The following is a 22,888-nucleotide window of genomic DNA, read 5'->3' on the forward strand; positions in this document are numbered from 1 at the left end:
ACCCCCGAGTATGAGGACCGCGTGTCCCTATACGCTGACGATATCCTTTTGTACCTAGCCTCCCCGCGTAAATCACTGATTGTCCTGGTTGATGTTTTGCGCTCATTCGGCCGCAACTCAGGCCTTGTCATCAACTGGGCTAAATCATGTGTGTATGTGCTTTCCGGGGAGGCCCCCGTCCTCCCGCGGGGCTGCCCGATCCAGATTGCCTCTCAGGGGTTTCGGTACCTGGGTGTTTATATTACTCTGGACCCGGAGGCCCGCTACGAGCGGAACTTGCTTCCCCCCCTCCAGCGCTTGAAGGAGGACGTCGCGCGCTGGCGGCGCCTGCCGCTTTCGCCGCTCGGCCGGGCGGCATTGTTTAAGATGGTGTCGTTGCCACGCTTCCTGTACGCTCTCCAGAACACTATGGATTTAGTCCCGGCGCGCTACTTTCGTGAGGTGGAGAGTCTACAGCGCCGCCTGTTCTGGGACGGGAGGCCGCGTATTGCCCTGGCGAAGTTGACGCTCCCATGGTACGACGGGGGGATTGCCCTCCCGGATATTAAACGGTATTACTGGGCCTCCCAGCTAGCTGCAATTAATCATGGCCTTTACGGGCCCGCCTTAAACCCGGCATTTGAAATGGACAAGATGCTCCTGCCTGGTGGCGACTATAATCGAGCGCTCTACTCTGGCGCGCCCGACCCCCGCCTGACGGGACCTACGCGTGTCATGGTGCGAGTATGGCACGCGGCTAATGCAGCTATGGGGTGGAAGGACCGTTTGACCCGGGCATCACCGTTGTACGCGTCTGAGCGATTGGGCTCCCTGTGGACCTCGAAGGGCTTCGAGAAGTGGGACACGATAGGCATCAGTAAAGTGGGGGATCTCTGGACGAGGGGGGGCTTTAAAACATTCGAGACGCTGCAGACGGAGTTTCAGCTGCAGGGCAGTGAATACTTTCGGTACTTGCAGGTCCGTCACGCACTGGGCTCCGTCTTCTCAGACGTCGCCTCCATCCCGGAGTCTTCCCCCCTGGAGGATAGAGTGCTGGATGGCCACGTTCCGGACAGCACGATCTCCCTTATTTACAAAAAATTGATTAATGACCGCTCGGGCTTGCTGACTGGCCTCCGCGAGGCTTGGGTTGCCGATGGGCTGGAGTTGGACGACGAGGACTGGATTTCCGCGGTGGCCTCTCCGAAGGAGGTGGCCATACCGGCTCGCCTTCGCTTCGTCCAGCTTAAGGTACTCCACCGGGTTTACATGACGGGGCCAAGGCTTCTGCGTATGGGCTATGCTGAGGATGGGTTGTGTAAGCGTGGGTGTGGTGCTTTGGCGACTTTTCTGCATATTTTGTGGGAATGCCCGAAGGTGGAGCGATTCTGGCGTGGTGTGCATGAGGTCCTGCGAGTGGTTACGCATGTCGCGCTGCTGCCTGAAGCGAGGAGATGCCTGCTGAATGTGTGGGAACCTACTGACTACTCTGTTCCGCAAACGCGATGGGTGACTCTGGGATATATGATAGCTAAGCGTGACATTGCTCAATTGTGGGGATCCCAGAGGCCCCCGGCGGTGCCGGCCTGGAAAGAACACATGGATTGGTGCATGTTCCGAGAAAAGGTGGTGTATGTGGCGAGGGGTAAGCCTGGGGCATGGGTGAAAGTATGGGGCCCCTGGAACGCCTACCGCGGGGGTATCTGCGCGCCACCACTGCTGCCTGCTGCCTCACCAGCCCCGTCCCCTTAGTTGACTCCTTTCCCTAGCCCCGGGCACAGAGTTCCCCCAGTCCTCGATCTGTTCCCCTTCCCCTCTTTAGACTCCTTTGGATGGCGGGGGTCCCCCATTCGGGGAGCACGTGCTGTTACTTTCGATTGCGGGTTGCCTTGCGGGTGTGGTTTTTTCGTGTTGTTTGTATAAAATGAAACCGTATTGTGGGGTCAGAGCGATGTGGCCCACGACGTTGTTACCTCCTGATTTTGCTTCTCTGCAACGCCAAGTGTTTTTGAACGTATGTCATATGCTCCTGCCATTCTAGCGGCCGGCCAGAAGGTTGTAGGCCCATACTTGTATATTCTTGAGATTGCAATAAACGGTTTCAAAAAAAAAAAAAAAAAAAAAAACATTGTCATAATCTGCTACACTCCAGAAGTAAAATAGATTCTGTGCCTTGAGCTACGAGAAATCCTACCTTAAATCCTACTCTAAAGAGGCCTAGCCATTCATAAGCTTACACAAATACTGCAAGTTGCTCAGGCACTACCTTCACCAAATCCTAAACGCAAAAGGAGGTCCAAGCTGTGAGCAACAATGGAAGCAATGGCTGCTGCAGTCATATGAGTACATTTTTATAAAAAAGAACCTAGTCCAAAACGGGAAGTATGGCATTCTTGGTGATCAACTAAAAATGCAAGTAACTTTGAAAAAATCCATTATGATAGGGACTTCAGGTTTATTATCTTTGAAACTTTTCATCATTTAGAGGCTGGGACCCTAACGCATACTATACCCTAGGTAGATTCCCCACCTTTAAAGATTATCCAGAAATACTCAATCAAATTGTATGGGGGGTGAGAAAGAGATCCGGTTACCTGAATATCTGGTGAACCGCCAAAGGCCATGGCTTCAGCATTAGCATCCGAGTCAAGGTAAGGATTTGTGTGGAGAAAAGCCCAGTAAGCCTCCCTTCTCCAGAAAGAAATACTTGCTGATTGCACTCTCAAAGTATGTGCAATTATTCATTTGTGCATAATACTGTTGGATGCCTCATAGTAATCAATGGTGCATGTTACTATTCAGTGTGACACAGTTGGACAAGTTACTTACCTTCAGTAACGCCTTATCTGATAGACACATGATCTACCCGCAGATTTCTTACCTTTGAACTTCCAGGTGTCAGGCTGTATCCGGAAGATTTTTTATAGCACTACCCCTAAGTGCTGGTAGGTGGCGTCGGTCGACTCCACGTGACGTCATAGGCGTTAGGTTCATCGTTGTTGTGATGTCCGCGTTGTCTATTTAAGCGCCACCCCGGGGCACTGACCTGAGTACTTTTCATGACTTTCCATGCCAGAAGTGCAGAGGCATGAAGTGACTGACCATGGTGTGCCAAAAAACAACTAGGGCCCTAAAGGGGAAACAGCCCTGACACTACACCAATCCGCAGTGCGGGGAGGATGGGTGGGTCGGTAAAGAATCTGCAGCTAGATCATGCGTCTACCAGATTAGGCGTTATCGAAGGTAAGTAATTTGTCCATCTGATAGAGACATTCAGCCGCAGATTCCTTAACTCTGAACAGATACCCAAGCAATACCATCCCCAGAGAAGGGACTGTGGAAAGATGTTAGACCAAGAAGTCCTGCAAGATAGAGCAGCCAAAGAGACCCTCTCTGCGGACCTGAGAATTCAGGCAGTAGTGTCTGTCAAAAGTGAGCAGAGATGACCAAGAGAGGATAAAAAGATGAACATCTGACATGAAAGCAGACAAAGGGTCAACAGACCGTTCTGTACAGTATTTACAAAATTGTTGCTATCGGCAGGCATATACCGACTTCATGGAGGGATGCCTGACTGCCAGGATAACCTCACAGACTTTGGCAGGAAGGTCAAAAGCAGTCAACTGTTGCTACTCAATCTCCATTCAAGGAGGCAGAGAGTGGTCAAGTTTGGGTGGATGACCCTCCCCTTCTGCTGGGACAAAAGATTCTTTCGAAGAGGTAGCCTGACCGGAGAATTGATGCTCATTTGGAAAAGCACAGGATACCAGTCTGACGCCATGACCATGACCTGGGCCCGGTCGCTCCTGATTTCTTGAGCACTCTGGGCAGGAGTTGTATGGGCCAAAAGGAATACAAGAGGCCTGTGCTCCACTTGCAACAAAGAGCGTTGCCTAGCGAAAACAGACTTGAAAATCTCAGCGTGCAAAACAGCTGACATTGCGCGTTCTCTTCAGAGGCGAATAGATCTAACCAAGGCTCTCCCCACTATTGAAAGAAACCTTGCACCACCTCTGGATGGAGACGCCACTCATGATCAGCAAGGCATTGAAGGCGAAGTTTGTCTGCTCTGGCGTTAAAAAGAACCAGCCAGATGTTGAACCACCAGGAAAATGTCCTGTTAATCCAGCCAAGTCCAGAGACTCAGGGCCTCCTGACAACGGGTACAAGACCCCACTCCGCCCTGTTTGTTGAAGTACCATATGGCGGTAGTGTTGTCCGTGAACACCTGAACTAGCCTTCCTTTAAGAGATGGTAAAAAGGCTTTCAGTGCCAACCGTCTCGCACGAAGCTCCAACAGGTTGATATGGAGCTTGGCTTCACCCGGAGACCAGAGAGCTCTGATCTCCACCTCTCCCAGATAGCCGCCCCATCCCAGAAGGGACGCATCCGTCACTACAATTAGATCTGGGTGGGGAAGAGAGAGGGGTCTGCCTCAGACCCAATTGCGGTTTGTCAGCCACCACCGCAGGTCATTCGCAGTTCCCTTCTAAATCTGAACTAGGTCGGTGATATTTCCCCAATGATGTGCCCATTGAAACTTCAAGTACCACTGCAGAGCTCACATGTGCCATCTGGCATGGTCCACTAGCAGGATGCAGGAGGCAATAAGGCCCAACAGCCTCAGAGTCATTTTCATTAAAGGATAACATCTGTATCATAGCCTGAAAATCCAGGACTCGCCGCTCAGGAGGATAAGCCCAAAACTGGACCGTGTCCAGAGTTGCTCTGATGAAAGGAAGCGTCTGAGACGGCGTCAGGTGTGACTTTGGCACGTTGATAGTGAACCCCACCGAATGCAGGAGGTTCACCGTAGTCTGGAGGTGGGAGATGACTGCTTGGGATGAGCCCACCTACAACAACCAGTCGTTCAGATAGGTGAAGATTGGGAACCCTGATCTCCGCAGATTGGCTGCGACCACCGCCATCACCTTGGTGAACACCAGAGGAGCACTGGCGAGGCCAAACGGGAGCACGGTAAACTGAAAGTGCTTATGGCCCACCATAAACAGCAGATAGCGACGATGAGCTGGCAGAACGGGATTGTAGAAATTGGCGTCCTGCAAGTCCAACGCTACCATCCAGTCTGACAGACAGAACCTGAGCAAGGGTGAGCATCTTGAATTTCTCCTTTCTGAGGAGGTAGTTGAGGACTCTGAGGTCTAGGATAGGACATAGGCCTCCGTCCTTCTCTGGAACCATAAAATAGCGTGAATAGCAACCACAGCCTATTTCTGGCCTGGGAGCCCTTTCTATAGCTTCCTTGGCCAAGAGAGTCTTGACTTCCTTGTGGAGTAAGGCAAGGTGCTCCTCCTTCAGCTGATTATTAGTTGGAGGCATGGAGGGAGGAGAAGTCTGAAAGGGGAGGGAGTAGCCCCTTCCGACTAAAAGCAGCACCCACCTGTCCGAGGTGATATCTCGCCAGTGGTGGAGGTGATGGCGTATCCTGCCTCCAACTGGGTGTCCATGATCTTGAAGGATTGGACTAGAAAAGTTTTGCGATGTAGGAGGGTGTTGCGGATTGACCAGACTTCTTGCCACCCTACCCACAGGGCTGGGTGAACCATGTTCACGGCCCGCAGAGGTTGTTGGACTTGCGGGGTCCTCTTGCTGGAATCAGGTTGGCACCGTTGGAAGCTCCTTCCATAGCCACGGAAGAGGCGAAAGGGAGACACAGGCCGGGATGATGTGGAGAAGCCCAGGGACATGGCCTCAACCCTGGAGTGCTTGAGGTGCTCAAGCGCTGCATCTGATTGTTCTCCGAACCCAGTCTACCTCTTTCTGAGAGTTAGGCCTGGTCATATATTAATTGTCTTAGGAGAAAGTTTCCAAAAAAAACCAAAAAAGCTGTGGGTTTCTCATCACCAGCATTACTACCATCCCGTCTTTGCTTAAAAAAAAAAGGGAAAACGGTGTGCCCTTTGAATCTCCTGTTCCCAATTCCAGCTAGTCTGAGATGGAAAGGCAGACCGAAACAGTTTGACAATATATCCTCTGGGATCATCTCCCTCAATGCCTTCCGGAATACCTAATAATCTTAGGTTATTTCTCCGTAACCTATTATCCTGCTCTTCAAGTTTGGCCATCATATCAGTGAGGCAGGCCTCATGGGAGGCGCTTTTCTTTTTTATTTGAGAGACTTCAGCTTCAAGGGTCTCTGTTCGTCCTTCTACCATTGAGACCCTGTCTCCGATATCGGTGCAAGTTTTATTTAATTTCCTGATCCCCCCCATGCAATTTTTTTGAAGCGCCCTTCGCCGCGAGGCTGTCCGCTCTAGCTTCTTCCTGGAATTGCTTAATAGACGCTAGAATCGAAGTTAGAGTAGGTTCAGAGTTTTCGATAGGTAGCTGTAGGCAATTGGGGCTTCCATCAGGCAGGGACCCGAACGGGTCTGTGTGCGCCCGTTTGGGCAGATATTTTATGTACATAACCCCTAGCAGAGTTGCCAAATGGACAACCGGCCCCGGAACTACCTGCCCTCGCTGCTCAGAATATAGTGCAGACTCCGTCCACATGTTCGCTACATGCCCAAAACTAGAGATGCTATTGAAGGTTGTACAATTGTTTCTAAGTAGAGTCCTCTTTTTGGATATTCAGCTTGGGCCAGCTACTATTATGTTAGGGTTATATAATCAACTTAATCTCAAAGAAGGGGGTGCACTACTGTTTGTTGCAATGACCATCCTACGAATTTGTATTGCTATGTACTGGAAAGATCTGAACCCCCCATCTTTTGGCCAATGGCAAGCCAGATTGTTTTCTACTTATAGGCTTGAGAGAGCCATCTATGCTAAGAAGGGAAGAAGGGCAAGAAAAAAAGGCTTGACGGTATGGGGTCCTCTGACTAGATGGTTCGATACCCAGAATATTTAACCTGTAATGGATTGTTCTCCCTTTTTGATTTTTCCACTACCTCTCTCTCTCCCCTCTTCCCCCTGTTCTCTCCTGCTATTTTTCTATTTTTCTCTCTTATTCCTCCTCTAGATAAGACAATTACATTTCTTCTCTCTTCTTCTTTTTTGTTCTTTCTTCTCTCTTTATTGATTTCCTTTCTCTGAGGCCTATGTACACATAATGCTGAATCTGGTGTTTGTACTGTACGATTATGTTTCAAGTTTGTAAAGACTATTTGCCCTCTCAAATTAATGCCTTTTTTTTCGTTATTTTTGTTGTTCTCTTTTTGGACCCGGGGTGGGGGGAGGGCGGGTTGCTGGTAGAAGATGATTTAATTGATTTGATTTGTGATGTGTTGGAAATCTGGAAAACTAAATAAAAATGTAAAAAAAAGAAAAAATGATTGTTCTCCGAAGAGGCAGGAGCCATCAAAGGGCATGTCCATAAGATTAGCTTGGACATCCCCCGAAAAGCCAGACGTTCTCAGCCAGGTGTGGCGCCTAACAGCCACCGTTGAGTAAATCGTTCTGCCTAGCTAGTCTGTGGTGCCACATCGTATGGCAAACTTTACTGCATCTCTCCTATTGGAAGCTGGCTTAGTATGCGGTACACACTTACTTAAGTGAAGCACCATGTACTTATCCAGGCAACCCTAGAAAGCTCTCTAAGTGGTAGCTGTGGAGACCAGCCTTCGGGCTTAGTCCAGAAGGAGTATTAAGCAGCTTGTTTTACCAGAACTAATCATATAGTGTAGGGTAAACGAAAAAATACCACACAGTGTGGTTATAAAAATTAAGTATATTTCATATACACACTCACATACATTGGTATATCTGCTACCTGGAGATATCAACACAATACACACAATATTTCAAATGTAAACAGGTATGTAAGTACAAATACACAATGGTCTCCAGGGGGAGACCCAACCATATACTAAAGAAGTGGAATGCGAACTGCAACCGAAGTCGGGACTAGGACCCCAAGACTCCGAAGAGCTGGGGACCACCCAAGGTAAGTACCCAGGAACCCCACGGAGGCTGTGAGAAGAGTGGATACACAGCCGCATACTCAATGCAAGTCAATGGGACAGTCGCGTTGCAGTTTTTATGAAGAAGGACCCTTCCCATTTGTCAAGAATCTATCTAGAAGTTTCCAAACTTCACATGAGCAGAACAAAGTCTTTTCCCAATGCCTCTCTGGAATCCTCTCCACACTTCTCAATTGAACTAAAAGGGGAGTGAAGGATTTCACAGGAGGGAAAGGGGATGGGGATAGAGAAGAGACTGCCTCGTCTTCTTCTAAAGGTATTTTTAACTTCTACAGCTACTTCTAGAACGTCTTAGCATTTATATTTTGAACACTGTAAAACAAATAAACACATTACTTCACATTAGAAAGTACTCTGAAAACTTCTTATGCATCTGTATTCTTTTATCCTAAAACTAAGAACATACCCTAATAGGACAGGCTATTGCTCCTCTTCTTATAATTAGTTTCTTTTTCATTTTATTTTTCTTTCCTCATATTACCTGCCGTAAACTGGTAATCTGAGGAAATACTTTTCTAGAATTAGTAATTCAGCAACAGGTAGAACTTGTAAAAAAGAGACTTTTCAAAAAGTTTTTAGTAAACATTAATTTAGGCTTGATTAGGCATTATGTTCTGAAGTCTTTTCTTATGCTTTTTCTTTATATTTCTTATATAGGTACTAGCGTGAACTGGTACAGGATTTCTCTGAAGTATAAGGTAAGTGACAACCTACAGTTTTTTGGCTGTCTGGTGAAATGCGATACACAATTGAAATCCTCTTTTGTCTTCTCTTTTTTCCTCACAGACTCCTCCTTGAACCGTGACGAGCACCCGCGAGAGACGGAACACTATCTCTACCGATGGGCATTCGCAACATCAATCTAAACTACACTATTCTATACTCTGGTACGCAGGAACAAAATATGCACATAACCCTGACTAAACCTCAGTGAAGTGCGCCGTTAGGAGAGTGCACGTGTGCTTCACACTGATCCATAGACCTCGCGCTCCCAGCTGGAAGACTGAAGCGCTGACCCAAAACTGCTAGTGGCAGCCATCTTGGAAAATCACAACCCTACCAATGTGGTCCATGATGAGTTTTTACACTCACTTTGGCATTGGTTAAAACTGGAGGTCCTCTTCTTTCTGCTCTGAAACACTGCCCCCACCATCTGGTAGGTCTTGTTTGGCATTTGGCCCTGATTCCTGACACCAGTGAACCATGAAGAAATCCAGTGGAAGACAGAAGGTTGGAGATACCAAAGGAATCAGGATACCTACACCAGGGAAGCGGGGTGCATAGGTATGAAGTAACGTCGGAAACCGCGGTAGACCACAATGGAGGACTTCAGAAAAGATGCCGCTGGCGAAGATGAAAGAGTCCGGTGGAACCCAAGGATGGATTCTTGATGAGAAGTAGCTGCAAGCAGAGAGGACAGAGACTTTGCCACTCAGAAGTGACCAGGAGGCATGGAAGACCAATGACCACAGATGACGGAAGATGCAGGAGTGATGACGGTGACCTTGTTGCTGCAGCTGTGAGGACCAGGCAACACTGTGGAAGACGAGGAGCCGTTCATGAGCTGTCCCTTGTTGCAAGTCAAGAACCATGGGGTCGGAGCCTGGTGGGATCTCTGGCGGACACAGCCAACAAGCCTTGGCAACGGCAAGTCAACCCAGTGCACAGGGGTTCTGTTCCAGTGGTTCCAACGATGAATACTGGCCTCAAACTTGCTGAGAGGACAGGTCAGACCTCAAGGGAGATGCAGAACCACCACCTATGTTGCTGTGCCTTTTGAAGTCGGTGGGACATCAGGAGATTACTTTGGGTGTCTTTGATGTCCACAGGCCTTGAGAAGAAGCGGGGTGAAGCACAAGCATAGACAACGCAGAAGACTGGCAGGACTACGACATCAGGAGCCTTCTTTGATGCAGTCTCGGTTCCAGGCAAAGGCCAACGAAGTTCAAGGTGCCCAGATGGTTGAAGAGGTAGTCTTTTTGGATCTGAATCTTGTGCCAAGACGAATCTGAAGAGCCACTCACAGGTAAGCCCTTAAGTACCCTAAAGAAAGCGCGGGACGATTCATAGGTCCCTCCCAGAGGAGGGGCTGGACAGAGGGGAGGATACCTATGGGTGGATCTTCAGATTTGTCGTGGAACAAGATTCAAACTTGAAACCACGTCAACTTCATCTGTCTGGGCACCTTGGGCTTCGCTGGACTTTGCCTGGAACCAGGACTGCACCAAGGAAGACTCCTGCTGCTCCTGGTCTCCTTTTCTGCAAGTCTTCTTCGTCGTCTGTGCCTGTGCTTCACACAGGATCCTCTCCAGGCCTGTGGACATCAAAGACACCCAAAGTAATCTTCTGAGGTCCCACGGACTCCAAAAGGCTCAGTAACACAGGTGGTGGTTCTGCAACCCCCTCGAGACCTGACTAGTCCACTCAGCAAGTTTGGGGCCATTATCCCTCTTCAGAACCGCTGGAACAGAACCCCTGTGAACCGCGTTGACTTGCTGTTGCCAAGGTATGTTGGCTCTGTCCTCCAGAGATCTTCGGGCTACAAGAAGCTCCAGCATCTCTTGCTACCAAGATCTTCATCCGCACCACATCCTCTGCATCGTGGGCCTGCATCCTTGGTGAGCTGCTCGAGGTCCTCTTGCGACTCCTGTGCCTTCGGCCTGTGAGTCCTCTTGAGGATCTCATTTGGCTTCAGTGGGGTCCCCTGCTTGCTCAGGGCCTGCTCTGACTCTCCTGCATCTGGTGAACTGCTGGCCCCTTAATGATCTTACCTCCAAAAGGATGCCTAAGAAAGTGAAGAGTGCTTCTGAGATAGGGGTAGGGGCTGTTTTGTCACAACTTGATGCAGAGGGCCAGGACCAACCAGTAGCTTTTGTAAGTCGAAGGTTGACCCCCAGGGAGAAATATTGGTCAGATATTGAGAGGGAGGCCTTTGCTGTGGTCTAGGCCTTGAAGAAGCTGAGGCCATACCTGTTTGGTACTCACTTCATTGTTCAGACAGACCATAAGCCCCGCTCATGGCTTAAACAGATGAAGGGTGAAACTCCCAAATGTTTGAAGTGGTCCATTTCCCTACAGGGGATGGATTTTTCAGCGGAACATAGACCTGGGAGTAACCATGCCAACGCAATTGGACTAGCTAGATATTTCCACTTAGAAACTGAAGACGCAACTGTGCAAGGTTAGTCTCATCTCCTTTCGTTTTGGGGGGGTGGGGTTGTGTTGGAAAGTAGGATCTGCTTTCTTGGTTACCCCCACTTTTTGCTAGTGTCAATCTGTTTTCTGACTAGTCTGAATAGGATCCTGCTGATCAGGACCCCAGTCCCTGTGCTTTCTCCCTAAATTGGACTATGTACTTTAGTACATTCCCAATTCACCACTGGTGTACCCTTCTAATTACCTAGTATATGGTACTAAAGTACCCAGGGCATAAGTACACCAGGGTCTCCCATGGGCTGCAGTATGTATTATGCCACCCATGAGAGAGCACTCAAACTGTGACTGCAGGCCTGCCATTGCAGCCTGTGTGAGCTGGTGCTAGCACCACTCACAACAGACATCTGATGTCACTGCACTTAAAACCTACAAGTCACCCCTAAGGTAGGCCTTTCAATCCTGAAGGCAGGATGCAAGGATATAAGTGTGAGGGTGCCCTGCATGAGCAGAACACCCCCTACAAACCCAAAAGTCAATTCTCCCGACTTTGTAAGTGCGGTCAGCCATTGTATACATATAGTAGACATCAAGTCAATTACGAGATGTCATATTGGCTGCACCGAAACTGCCATGTTTGGTATCAAACATGTTGGAATCCTACCTCAACACCGATTCCAGTGTTGGATGTAGGATCTCATGTATTGCGGGGCTCCTCTAGGGAGCCCCCCTGTATTCTTGATACCAGTCTTTCAGGGTCTAACAGCAAGCTAGTGCTGCTGCTGACCACAGACACAATTTTGCACTCCTGCTGCTGAGCTCTTGCTACCAAGATCTACGTCCTCACCACATCCTCTGCACCTTGGGCCTGCATCCTTTGTGAGCTGCTCGAGGTCCTCTTGGGACTCCTGTGTCTTTGGCCTGTGGGTACTCTTGAGGGTCTTCTTTGGCTTCAGTGGGCTCTCCTGCTTGCTCTAGGCATGCTCCGACTCTCCTGCATTTGATGAGTCCCTTGGACCTTGCTGGTCACGACACTGCACCTTCCTCGTTTTCTATGTCTGTTACTGCTGCCAAGCCTTGTTGGTGCTCTTGCCAGACACCGACCCCCATGTTCTAGTCTTCCGACACGGGACAGCTCGTGAACAGCTCCTGGTCTACCACAGTGTCTCCTGGTCCACACAGCGGCAGCGACAAGGTCATTGTCAACTCTCCCGCATCTTCCGTCATCGGTGGTCATTGGTCTTCTGTGCCTCATGGTCACTCCCAAGTGGCATAGACTCTGTCCCCTCTGCTTGCAGGTACTTCTCTCCAAGAATCCATCCTTGGATTCCACTGGACTCTTTCACCTTATTCGCCAGCGGCACCTTCACTGAAGTCCTCCATTGTGGTCTACTGAGGTTTCCAACGTCATTTCACACCTAAGCACCCGGCTTTCCAAGTGTAGGTATCCTGGTTCCTGGGGTATCCATGGGTGAGGTGACTCTCCAACCTTTCATCTACCACATGGATTGTTCAGGGTCCACTGGAAAGGTAATTCTTCTGCAAAACTGCATCCGCGACTTTCCCATTGACTTGCATTGAGTACGCAGCTGTGTTTCCACTCTGCAAACAGCCTCCGTGTGGTTCCTAGGTACTTACCTTAGGTGGTTCCATGGGTCCCCAGCTCTTCTGAGTCTTCTGGGTCAATTCTTGACTTTGGTCGCAATTTGCATTCCACTTCTTCAGTATATGGTTTAGTCTCCCCCTGGAGACCACTGTGTATATGTGCTTACTTACCCGTTTCCTTTTGAAATATTGTATGTGTTGTGTTCATATCTCCGGGTAGGAGATATACCAATGTGTTATTGAGTGTTTATAATAAATATAACTACTGTTATAACTACACTGTGTGGTTCTCTATTGTTTAACCAACACTATATGATTAGTTCTGGTAAAACAAGCTTCTTAACAATCCTTCTGGACTAAGTCTGAAGGCTGCTCTCCACAGTTACCACTTAGAGAGCTTTCTATGGTTGTCTAAGACCACTAAAATCACCATAAGGGTTGTCTGGATTAGTGTAAGGTGTTTCACTTAAATATATGTGCACCATATTTTAAGCCAGCCTCCAACAAATAGTTTGTGAGAGGAGATCCCGTTCCTCCTCCGAGACTCTGGGCAGCACTTGCACAACCGTATCCCATAGAGAATGGGAGTAACGGTCCACGAGGCATGCAGTGTTTACCGACCGCAATGCTAGGCTGGTGGAAGATAAGATGATCTTACCAGTGTTGTCCAGCCTATTGGCTTCCCTGAACCAAGTTGTGGGAAGGAACGTGCCGTGGGAAGTGGAGACCCAGCAAGCTCTGTGGAGTAGGGTGGGTAGAGAGGAAAGCTGGGTTGCCCAGGGTGGTGGACAATGGTTCTAGTCACAGGAGCCCCTGAGCTTGGCTTGGACCAGGTGCTCAGTCAAACATTTGTTAAGGCCTCGTTGTAAGGAAGCAGGGTTCCGATGAGGAGACACCAGGCTGCAGGACCTCTGCAGGATGTTAGTCTTGACTGCCACTGTAGGAAGCTGCAGGTCCAAGACCTCTGCAGCCCTACGCAACACCATTGCAAATGAAGCTCCCTCCTTTGTAGCCAGGTTAGAGGGAGACAGAATGCCAGAATCTGGGTAGGTGTCTAGGCCACTGGTATCACCCAGGTCCTCAAACCAGTCCAGGTTTTGATTGAGTTGCAGGATTTCTAAGGAATCCTGCTGCCCTGCCCAATCTTCATCATCCATGCCTAACCCTTCAGAATAGAGCAGGTTAAACGGCATGGAGCCGTAGAGTTCAGTCAGCACCGGTCTCTGCGTCGGTGGACACTGGACCGGCTCCGTGCCATCTAGAATGTTGACAGGGGAGATGTTGACATGGGAGTTGTTGCGGGGGGAGCCAGCGACGCCGAGGGCCTCGATGTCGGACATGGCGCTGCAGAAGGTCGCAGGGTTACGACCAACACCTGTCCAGATCCAGGAACGGTTGCAAGAGGAGGCCGTAGTACTGATGTCGCCAACACAGAACTCATGGGATCGCATTCAGCTGAACCTGCGAAGGAGCGTCTGCAGCCTCAGACCACCCTAATATGGTGCACGTAGCATCACAAAATTCTTTTAATTGGGCGGGGGTCCCTCCTGACCCCGGAAAGGAAGGGAAAGGCGGAGTTGGCCCAGGCATCGGCCCAGGCATCGGCCCAGGCATCGGCCCCGCGGAGCAGTGCCACAATGTTTGCGCGATGGTCCGGGCAAAGTCGAAGTACGCTTCTGGTGTTTCTTACCTGGCCGCAATAACTTCGAGGAAGAAGACTTCGATTCCCCCCGGAACAGTGCTCAGACTAATCTCTCGACCGGGAACGAGATCGGCGAGGCGACCTCTGTGAAACCGGACACTGGGCCACGATCAGCTTTAGAGACCGCTCCCTCAAAGCCTTCAGCGACTTGACCCAGCAATCGGAGCACAACTTCGTGTTGTGGCACACTCCAAGCACCATAGACACACCAATGGGAGTCTGTGACCGACATGGCGCGATGACAGGCACAGCACGGCTTGAACCCCGAGGTCTTCTCTTACTAGACATACCTAGCACACCAAAAGGAGTCCACAAAAAGTCTAAATAAGCCGGTTAAAAAGTGACACGGGGTAGCTCTCTTCGGCTGATCTGCGCTGTATGGTGCGGACAACAATCACCTCAAAGAGTTATATCCAACATAACTTAGCCTTTCAGGAATAAAATATGCATTGATAGGCTAATAATATCAAGATGTAGGAACATGCACTCCACGTGACAGAAGCAGGCTGATTAATCAAATTTGAAATATATTCCTTTGATGGTACGTTCCTTTGTTTTAAAATATGTAACCCTTAATATTTAAAATTTGAGAGAGGTACATTAACATGCTGGACACACAATGTAGAAATCCGAAAATGTCAGTGATCAATTTTTATTACTGATCTGATATGCAAGTTTTTGTAGCCGTTTGCCTTCATCAGATAAAAAAAAAGATTCTTTAGTTCTTACTGCTTAATACTTACTGGCATTTCCACCAGTCCATCAACCTTATATTACAGATAGTTCGATGGTTATTTTCAAATAAGATTTTTTGCAAACATTTAGGAATTCATTGTATACAGTTTGGGGACAGCCATACTAAAAATATGAACGTTACTATTTGCTGATGAAAAAGGTTGCTCGAAATGCACTGGAAAAAGCATCGCCTTTGTGGATGAAAAAAAGATTATTTTTTGTCGGAATAGAGGGCACAACCTCAAAGAGGAACTCCTCCACCCGTCACTCAAAAAGCAGCTGGCTGTAATATTAGTTATTAGAAGGGCAGCCCTAGTATCCTGCGTTCTTCCATCACACCTTACCACACCGCCTACAATATGACTGGCGCACTCACTTCTGCGGTAATCTCTGGAACGCAATGGATCTGTATTTTGCATTTCACTACTAAACACAGAAGACACATAACTTGTTCGTTATAATGAACAACTGACGAGCACAAGAAGCTAACATACAAACCTAGAAACGTCTATCACAGAACTCACAAATGACCATAAAAGAAATCATGAAAATGATATGCTGGAGCGACCTTGACATTTAAATTTGAACCTTTGATAAAGACTCCACAATGTTCATAAAATTACCGAACAACGAAATTGATCCAGTGATTGTCTGAAATGGTTTCGCCCATCTCCGCCCCAGTGCAGCATGGTATTTTCTGGGAGGTTTCCATTAATGTGAACTTTGGGGATTCACGAAGAACTGAGTGAAGGCAGAGGAGCGGCTGCTGATTGCGGCATTACCTATCATTACCTCTCAGTGCGGCGCCATACCTTCTTAATTCGTTCACCATAGCAACATGCTGCTCCGCGGCGATCCTGCCATCCAGCCTCGCTTTCAGCTCGTCGTTCTTGGAGTTCGACGCTTGCAGCTGCTTCTGCAGCTCCGACAGCTCTTCGTCTTGAGTGAGTTTCCTCGTTTCTAGCAGCATTAGCTGTTTCGTCAGTTTTGACACTATAAGAACAATAAAACACTGAGGAAACCACCTTCCAGAGAAACGGCAACATTGGTGAGGGCATTATGCATCTGCTTGGTTAGTAAGGGGTGGACAATTCAAATGGTACATCTCACAATGTGTCACTTCATGGGCAATAATAAATATCAGGCATGTTTACATCTAGGGCTACTTGCTGACGATTCTCCGTGTTTAGAGCGGGAGTAAGGCAAGGGCCGTAGCCATGGGTATTGTATTGTATTGTAATTGCATTTATATAGCGCTTACTACCCCTGACGAGGCGGCAAAGTGCTTTTTCGGTGAGTAGCGCGCTACTCCAGGAACCATAAATGATTAGTGTTGAATTAGTATAGTGAAATATGAAAAGTAATTTGAGTGGGGGGTAGCTTAGTCATCATCATATCTTTATTCGGTCATTTGTATAAGAACCATCAAAGTATGCAAGTAATAAAACATAAATATAAGCTTAGTCAGTTATGTGGATTCAGAGGGATGGAAGAGGGAAAAAGGTTTGCATTTATATAGCGCTTGTTACTCACAAACACTTTCCCGAGGGTGCAAAGTTTGGTCTTTGGTGTAACCAAGGACCGCATTGATGCCAGCAGTGGTGTAAATTCGGTGTAGGGGAAGCAAAGTGTGTATATTTAGTGGCTGAACTCCCATTTGCGCAATGCAAAACCAGAAAACCTGGGATGAATACCGGCTTCTCCAATTGACCAAATTGTGCGACCCTGGGCAATTGTTTTATTTCAATTTCCCTCCTTTTTCTTTATTATCACATATAACAGGAACTCGAAATACATGACTTCAGGATGCCTGCTGTTCAAAACCATCACCTGTGCTTGGATGTAATCACTAATGGCATTGTTGTTGGGTGGGGGAGAAGCATGAGCGTTTCTAAATTCATGTTTGAAGAACATCACTTTAAGAAAAATACTTCTGAATGCACTGCTTTAATTTAATTTACTAAGGTGAAATAGTACTACAGGTCAATGAAATACACTTTTTGAATTTTGAAAAGACTATTGTATTTGTGCACATTTGCTGTCTTTTAAAATGAAGTTGTTGCTAAAGTTAAGGGCCGAGTTACTTCCTTTCCCTAAATGCAATCAACCTTTAAATAAGTGTTTGCTGTATATTTAACATTTTATTTTCATGCGAATGCTGAGTGGAGTAAGCCGCAGCCCAGTGCTGCTGTTGACAAGGAGACCACATATAAAGGTCATGAGGGCCACATGCGGCCCCAGGGCCGTACTTTAGAGTATCACTGCAGTACACCATCACTAGAAGGTAGGCTCCTGTTGTTTTATTAACACTATAAAAAACTGGCCACAAAAAACACGTGTCAATAAATATAGGAGGAACTCTGGGACGATGGATGTCCGCACGAGACCCTAAGTGCCACCTCCCTCAACCTCACGAGGTATCCTCTCTCTTCAGAGGAATATGAAACATTGCTTGCACATCAAGAGTTAATATGAGGGAGCCGAAGGCACCCCAACTAGAGGTTCCGCCCCTTCCGCATGACAGACTGAGGTGGGGCAAAAGAAGAAGCTGACATAAAATCCACGAGGACAACAATGAACAGTGGATGCTTGTCAAGGACAAGAATGTTCTTTGCAAAATAATGCAAGTCCCAAAACGAGAATGTGCCTGCTAATTACATACGCTGCCAGTAGAACAAAACACCTACAGGCACAACTTGCCCTCACTAGGGGCGACTTTGGAGTCTGTCTAGAGGTCTTCAGGAAGGCAAGGTAGAAAACCAATTAAAGATCTCTGCGTTTTGTTTCTCTAACATACGATATGTATCAGCACTTGCCTGGTGCTGGTGTGAGTCTGCCAATTCGCAATTGGCCCTCCAGAGGCCACATATTTCCACCATATGTCACAGAGGCAAAGACACAGCATGCTCAGTCTAAGAGCTGCAGCCATGACAAAGGCCTATGTTGGAGGCTGGGTGGTGACAAAGTGGTTTGTGAATTACTGTCTTAGGTCCAGTGTCAGTCGTTCTGTTGACAACTGGAGAAATGTGATGCTTTCGCTAGATCTCTCAGAGCACCTTCTGTGACTACTGGGAGGAAAACAGACCTCTAAAGGAATGGGAGGAAAGCACCAGCTGATTAGGAATGAGGAGGAGTGAGTGTGCAAGGTGGAGGAATGAGTGTGCAAGGTGGAGGAATGTGTGTGGAAGGAGTAGGAGTGAGTGTGCAAGGGGGAGGAGTGAGTGTGCAAGGGGGAGGAGTGAGTGTGCAAGGCAGAGGAGTGAGAGTGCGAGTGAGAGTGCAAGGCAGAGGAGTGAGAGTGCAAGGCGGAAGAGTGAGTGTGCAAGGAGGAGGAGTGAGTGTGCAAGTAGCAGGAGTGAGTGTGCAAGGAGCAGGAGTGAGTGTGCAAGGCGGAGGATCTAGAGTTTCAGTTCTCAGCACAGAAACAGCAGGAAGTAGAGGCACAGGGCTCAGTCATAATGGACATCTGACATAAAGATACTGTGAAATAGAAACTACGGTCTTGTTAAATTCCAGCCTTCCATATGTGCCTGAAGAAAACAAGTTACTTACCTGTAACTGTAGTTCTCCAGTATTGGACCTTTCATAGATTCACATGCCTGAATCATTCCCCGTCGTCGAGACGGGAGTCTCCGGTACATAAAAAAGCATTGCTTAGTATTATAGCAAACTGAAAAAAGGCCTAGGCCCATTTTTCTTTGCAACCCATAACCTTCGTTATGTAAAAAAGGACTAAACTTGTCCCTGAACCAAACAGAGCCTCTCACCCTCTAGAACACTCCTGAGAGAACCTTCTGCCCTCAGATTTTCGTGCACTTGTGCAATAACACTCTTTGTGCTAAATCCGAGGTGAGTTTCTCAGGGGAGAAGGGTGAGTTGCATGTGAATCTATGAAAGGTCCAATACTGGAGAACTACAGTTACAGGTAAGTAACTTGTTTTCTTACTCCAGTATTGGAGCCTTTCATAGATTCATATGCCTGAATCAGAATAGCGAGCAGTAAATAAATGCACATTTTTTGTTACCCAGAAAGTGAATCCAGGAAACAATATATAGTGTGATAAAAATGGTATCTGTAAACCAAATTCCACATATCAAAAATACTTTGCAAATGGTAATACAATAAAATGTGCCAAAGTACATAGTAAAGGAAGGAGGGATGGTAAAGAAGGCTCACCGTTACTGGATAAGGTTCCTCTGCACCGCTTCTCCCACCGCCACATCTCTCCCTGTGGCTGCATCCAAGCAGTAATGCCTGGTGAAGGTGTGTGTACTCGTCCAGGTCGCCGCCCTGCAGATATCCTGGATCGGTACTCCTGCGAATAGAGCAGTAGAGGTGGAGACTGCTCTTGTAGAATGTGCACGGACTCGTGCATTCGAAGGTCGTCAGCTGCCTGATGACAATACCCTATGGCACTTGATATCCATCTGGCAATTCCCCTCTTTGACAAAGGGAAACCCTTCCTGGGTGCGCTGTAGGCAACAAAAAGCTGTGAAGACTTGTGGAAAGGCTTAGTTTCCTGCAAATAGAACTTCAAACAACGCTGGACATCCAGCGAGTGGAGAGCTCTTTCCGCCGCTGTTGATGGTTGTGGAAAAAATCTTTTGAGAATTAAAGGTTTGTTCAAATGAAAGTCAGTTGGAACCTTAGGGATGAATCTTGGATTAGTCCTGAGTATTATCCTGTCCTCTTTGAACTGCAAGAAAGGCTCTTGGACCGTGAGAGCCTGAATCTCCCCCACTCTCCTGGCTGAAGTGAGAGCAATGAGAAGCGCAACTTTCCAGGAAATAAATTTCAGCTCCGCCCTGTGAATTGGCTCAAAGGGCTGTTTCATCAACTGGGAAAGAACGACGTTCAATTGCCAGAGAGGTGGTGGAGGTTTTATTGGAGGGAAAACTCGGAACAGACCTTTAATAAATTGTTTGATGACTCTAGCAGACCACAGAGATGGACCAGAGGCCGTTCTTCTAAAGCGTGAAATTGCAGCTAGGTGTACCTTTATAGATGCATGAGCCAAACCTGACTTAGCCAAAAGCAAGATGTATGGAATAATCTCGTGAGCTTCTGAAAGCAGCGGATGAATGTTAGACCTTTTGCACCATAAACAGAACCTTTTCCACTTCATTCGATATGTCTTGTTTGTACTATCCGCTCTGGCTCTAGAGAGAATCTCCCTGCACTCCGTAGGGATGTTCAGATGCTGAAATTCACAGTATTCAGGAGCCAGGCTGCTAAATGCAGAGATTTCGGATCCGGATGAAAAACTTCCCCCTGGTACATTGTCAGCAGAGACGGTATCGGCTGCAGGCAAATCGGGCGCTCCTCTGACAGTAGAAGAAGCTCCGCAAACCAATGTTGTCTGGGCCACCACGGAGCTATCAGGATTAACCTGCATGGTTCTTTCTTGATCTTCATAAGAACTCGCGGCAGGAGGGGAATTGGAGGAAAGGCGTAGGCAAAGATGCCTGACCATGCCATCAAAAACGCATTCCCCCAAGATCCCCGTTGGGGAAGCCATCTTGCGAAGAACCGGCATTTTCTGTTCTCCCTTGTCGCAAAAAGATCTACTGTCGGAGTTCCCCATTTCTGGAAGATGTTGTTCAAAATCCCGTTGTCGATTTCCCAATCGTGACAGACAGACTTTAGTCTGCTTAGAGTATCCGACTTGGTGTTCTGGTCCCCTGGCAGATGTTCCGCTGTAATGGATACTTCGTGTCATAGAGCCCATTCCCATATCCACTGGGCTTCCCGAGACAGGGAGAGTGATCTTGTTCCTCCCTGTTTGTTCAAATAGTGCATTGCTGTTGTGTTGTCTGTTCTTATCAACACGGCTGCACCTTGAATCCTTGGCAGGAACGCAAATAATGCTAAGCGGACGGCTCTGAGCTCCAACAGGTTGATATGCAATTGCTGTTCGTTCGCTTTCCAACGACCGCTGACCTGCAGATCCTGCAAGAATGCTCCCCATCCTTCCAAGGACGCATCTGTCGTAATCACCAATGGAGCTGGCTGAGTCAGGAAAGAAAGACCCTGCAAGATGTTTCGTTTTCGGGTCCACCATGTCGCCGCGTGGATCATGATCGGCGTCACTTTGATTATATCCTCGAAGGATCCTGTCGCTTGATGCCACTGAAGATCCAACTGCTCTTGTAACGGACGCATCCATAGTCTGAAGCAAGGTACGAGGGGAATGCAAGATGACATTGTTCTCAGCAATGACTTGTACTTGCGTACTGAAAGGGACCTTCTTTTTATAAACCCCTGGGATAGAGATATTATTCCCCGCTGTCTCTCCTCGGAGGGGAACGCTCCGTTTACCTCCGTATCCAGAATTGCTCCCAAGAAAGTTATATTTCTTGACGGTTGCAGAGTTGACTTCTCCTCGTTTAGAGTGAGGCCTAATCTGGCAAATAGTTCTATGGAAGCCTCTCTTGACAACTGGGCTGACGTTGTCGATGGAGCCTTGACTAGCCAGTCGTTGAGGTAAGGAAACACTTGGTGTTTCTGTCTCCTTAGAACCGCTGCCACTGGAGCCAGGCATTTTGTAAAAATCCTCGGGGCTGATTTCAGACCAAAAGGAAGCACCTTGAATTGGTAATGATCTTCGGCCACCACGAACCGAAGGTACTGTCTGTGTGAAGGATGGATTGGGATATGGAAATACGCCTCCCGTAAGTCCAGATTGGTCATATAATCCCCTGGGTTTAATAGCAGCAGAATATCCTGGAGGGAGATCATTCTGAAGGTTTGATCCTTGAGGTAAGTATTTAGGGATCTGAGATCCAAAATGGGGCGCCATTGAAGAATGTTTTTCTTGATCAGAAAAAAACGGGAATAAAATCCCCCTCCTTTCTGGGAATTCGGTACCGGTTCTATTGCTCCCTTTCGGAGCATTGTCCGAATTTCTTGACGCATCTGATGTAAATACTTGACCTCTTGAAATCTTGGTGGAGAACAAGGGGGGATTTCCAGAAACCCTAGAGTATGACCGAATTGTATTATTTGGAGGACCCATTGGTCCGTCGTTATCTGCTGCCAATTTTGATGATGATAGGAAATTCTTCCACCCAGGGGAATATGCGACATATGAGGAGTAAGAGTCACCAGAATGTCATTGTCTTCGGGTGGTGTCTTTCCCTTGGCGACCTCCTCGACCTCTAGGAGTAGATTTTGTGAAACCTCCTGTCTGTCTCTGTAATTATTTTTGACAATATGGTTGAGATGATGTGGAGTAGGAAGAATAGCGGCCTTGTTGATAACCTCCTCTATAAGAAGTTTGGCCCCTACCTCGTGAGCCACGAAAAGGAACTTTTCTATACTGTAATGTTCCCAGAGATTTCGCTGTTTCCGTATCCTTCTTGATACTCTGTAAGGCCTCATCCACATGCTTCCCGAACAGATCTTCCTCATTGAACGGAAGATCCAAGATCTTATTCTGGACTTCAGGCCTAAAAGATGTTGCTCTCAACCATCCTTGTCTGCCTAAAACAGCCGCTCCTCCCAGAGATCTGAAGGCCGTGGTCGCAATGTCCATTGCACAATCTATGACTTAAGCCAAAGTCCTTTCACCTTCCTGGAGGATTTTCCTGGCCTATTGCCTGTCCGCTTCAGGTGTGTTATCTATGTATGGTGATAGGTTGCACCACATCTGCCTAACATACCTGCCCAGGATGGCTAGGGCATTTGCTGCCTTGACCAGAAGAGCAGACATGGACGAAAACCTTTTCCCTGCATTATCCAAGCGCCTACCCTCTCTGTCCGGTGGCG

The 22,888-nt window shown here is 47.8% G+C and overlaps 1 protein-coding gene across 1 annotated transcript in view; it reads right to left on the reverse strand.

The window, feature by feature from the left end:
• The window catches only part of CEP89 (centrosomal protein 89), a 1,352,699-nt gene that overhangs the window by 530,902 nt on the left and 798,909 nt on the right, over nucleotides 1-22,888 (reverse strand). The window contains exon 14 of the mRNA XM_085638793.1: nucleotides 15,933-16,113. Coding sequence (XP_085494919.1) covers nucleotides 15,933-16,113 — 181 coding nt within the window. The remainder of the gene's footprint in view (nucleotides 1-15,932; nucleotides 16,114-22,888) is intronic.

Source organism: Triturus cristatus, chromosome 12 (assembly GCF_964204655.1).
Source record: "Triturus cristatus chromosome 12, aTriCri1.1, whole genome shotgun sequence".
Classification (NCBI taxonomy): Eukaryota; Metazoa; Chordata; class Amphibia; order Caudata; family Salamandridae; genus Triturus; species Triturus cristatus.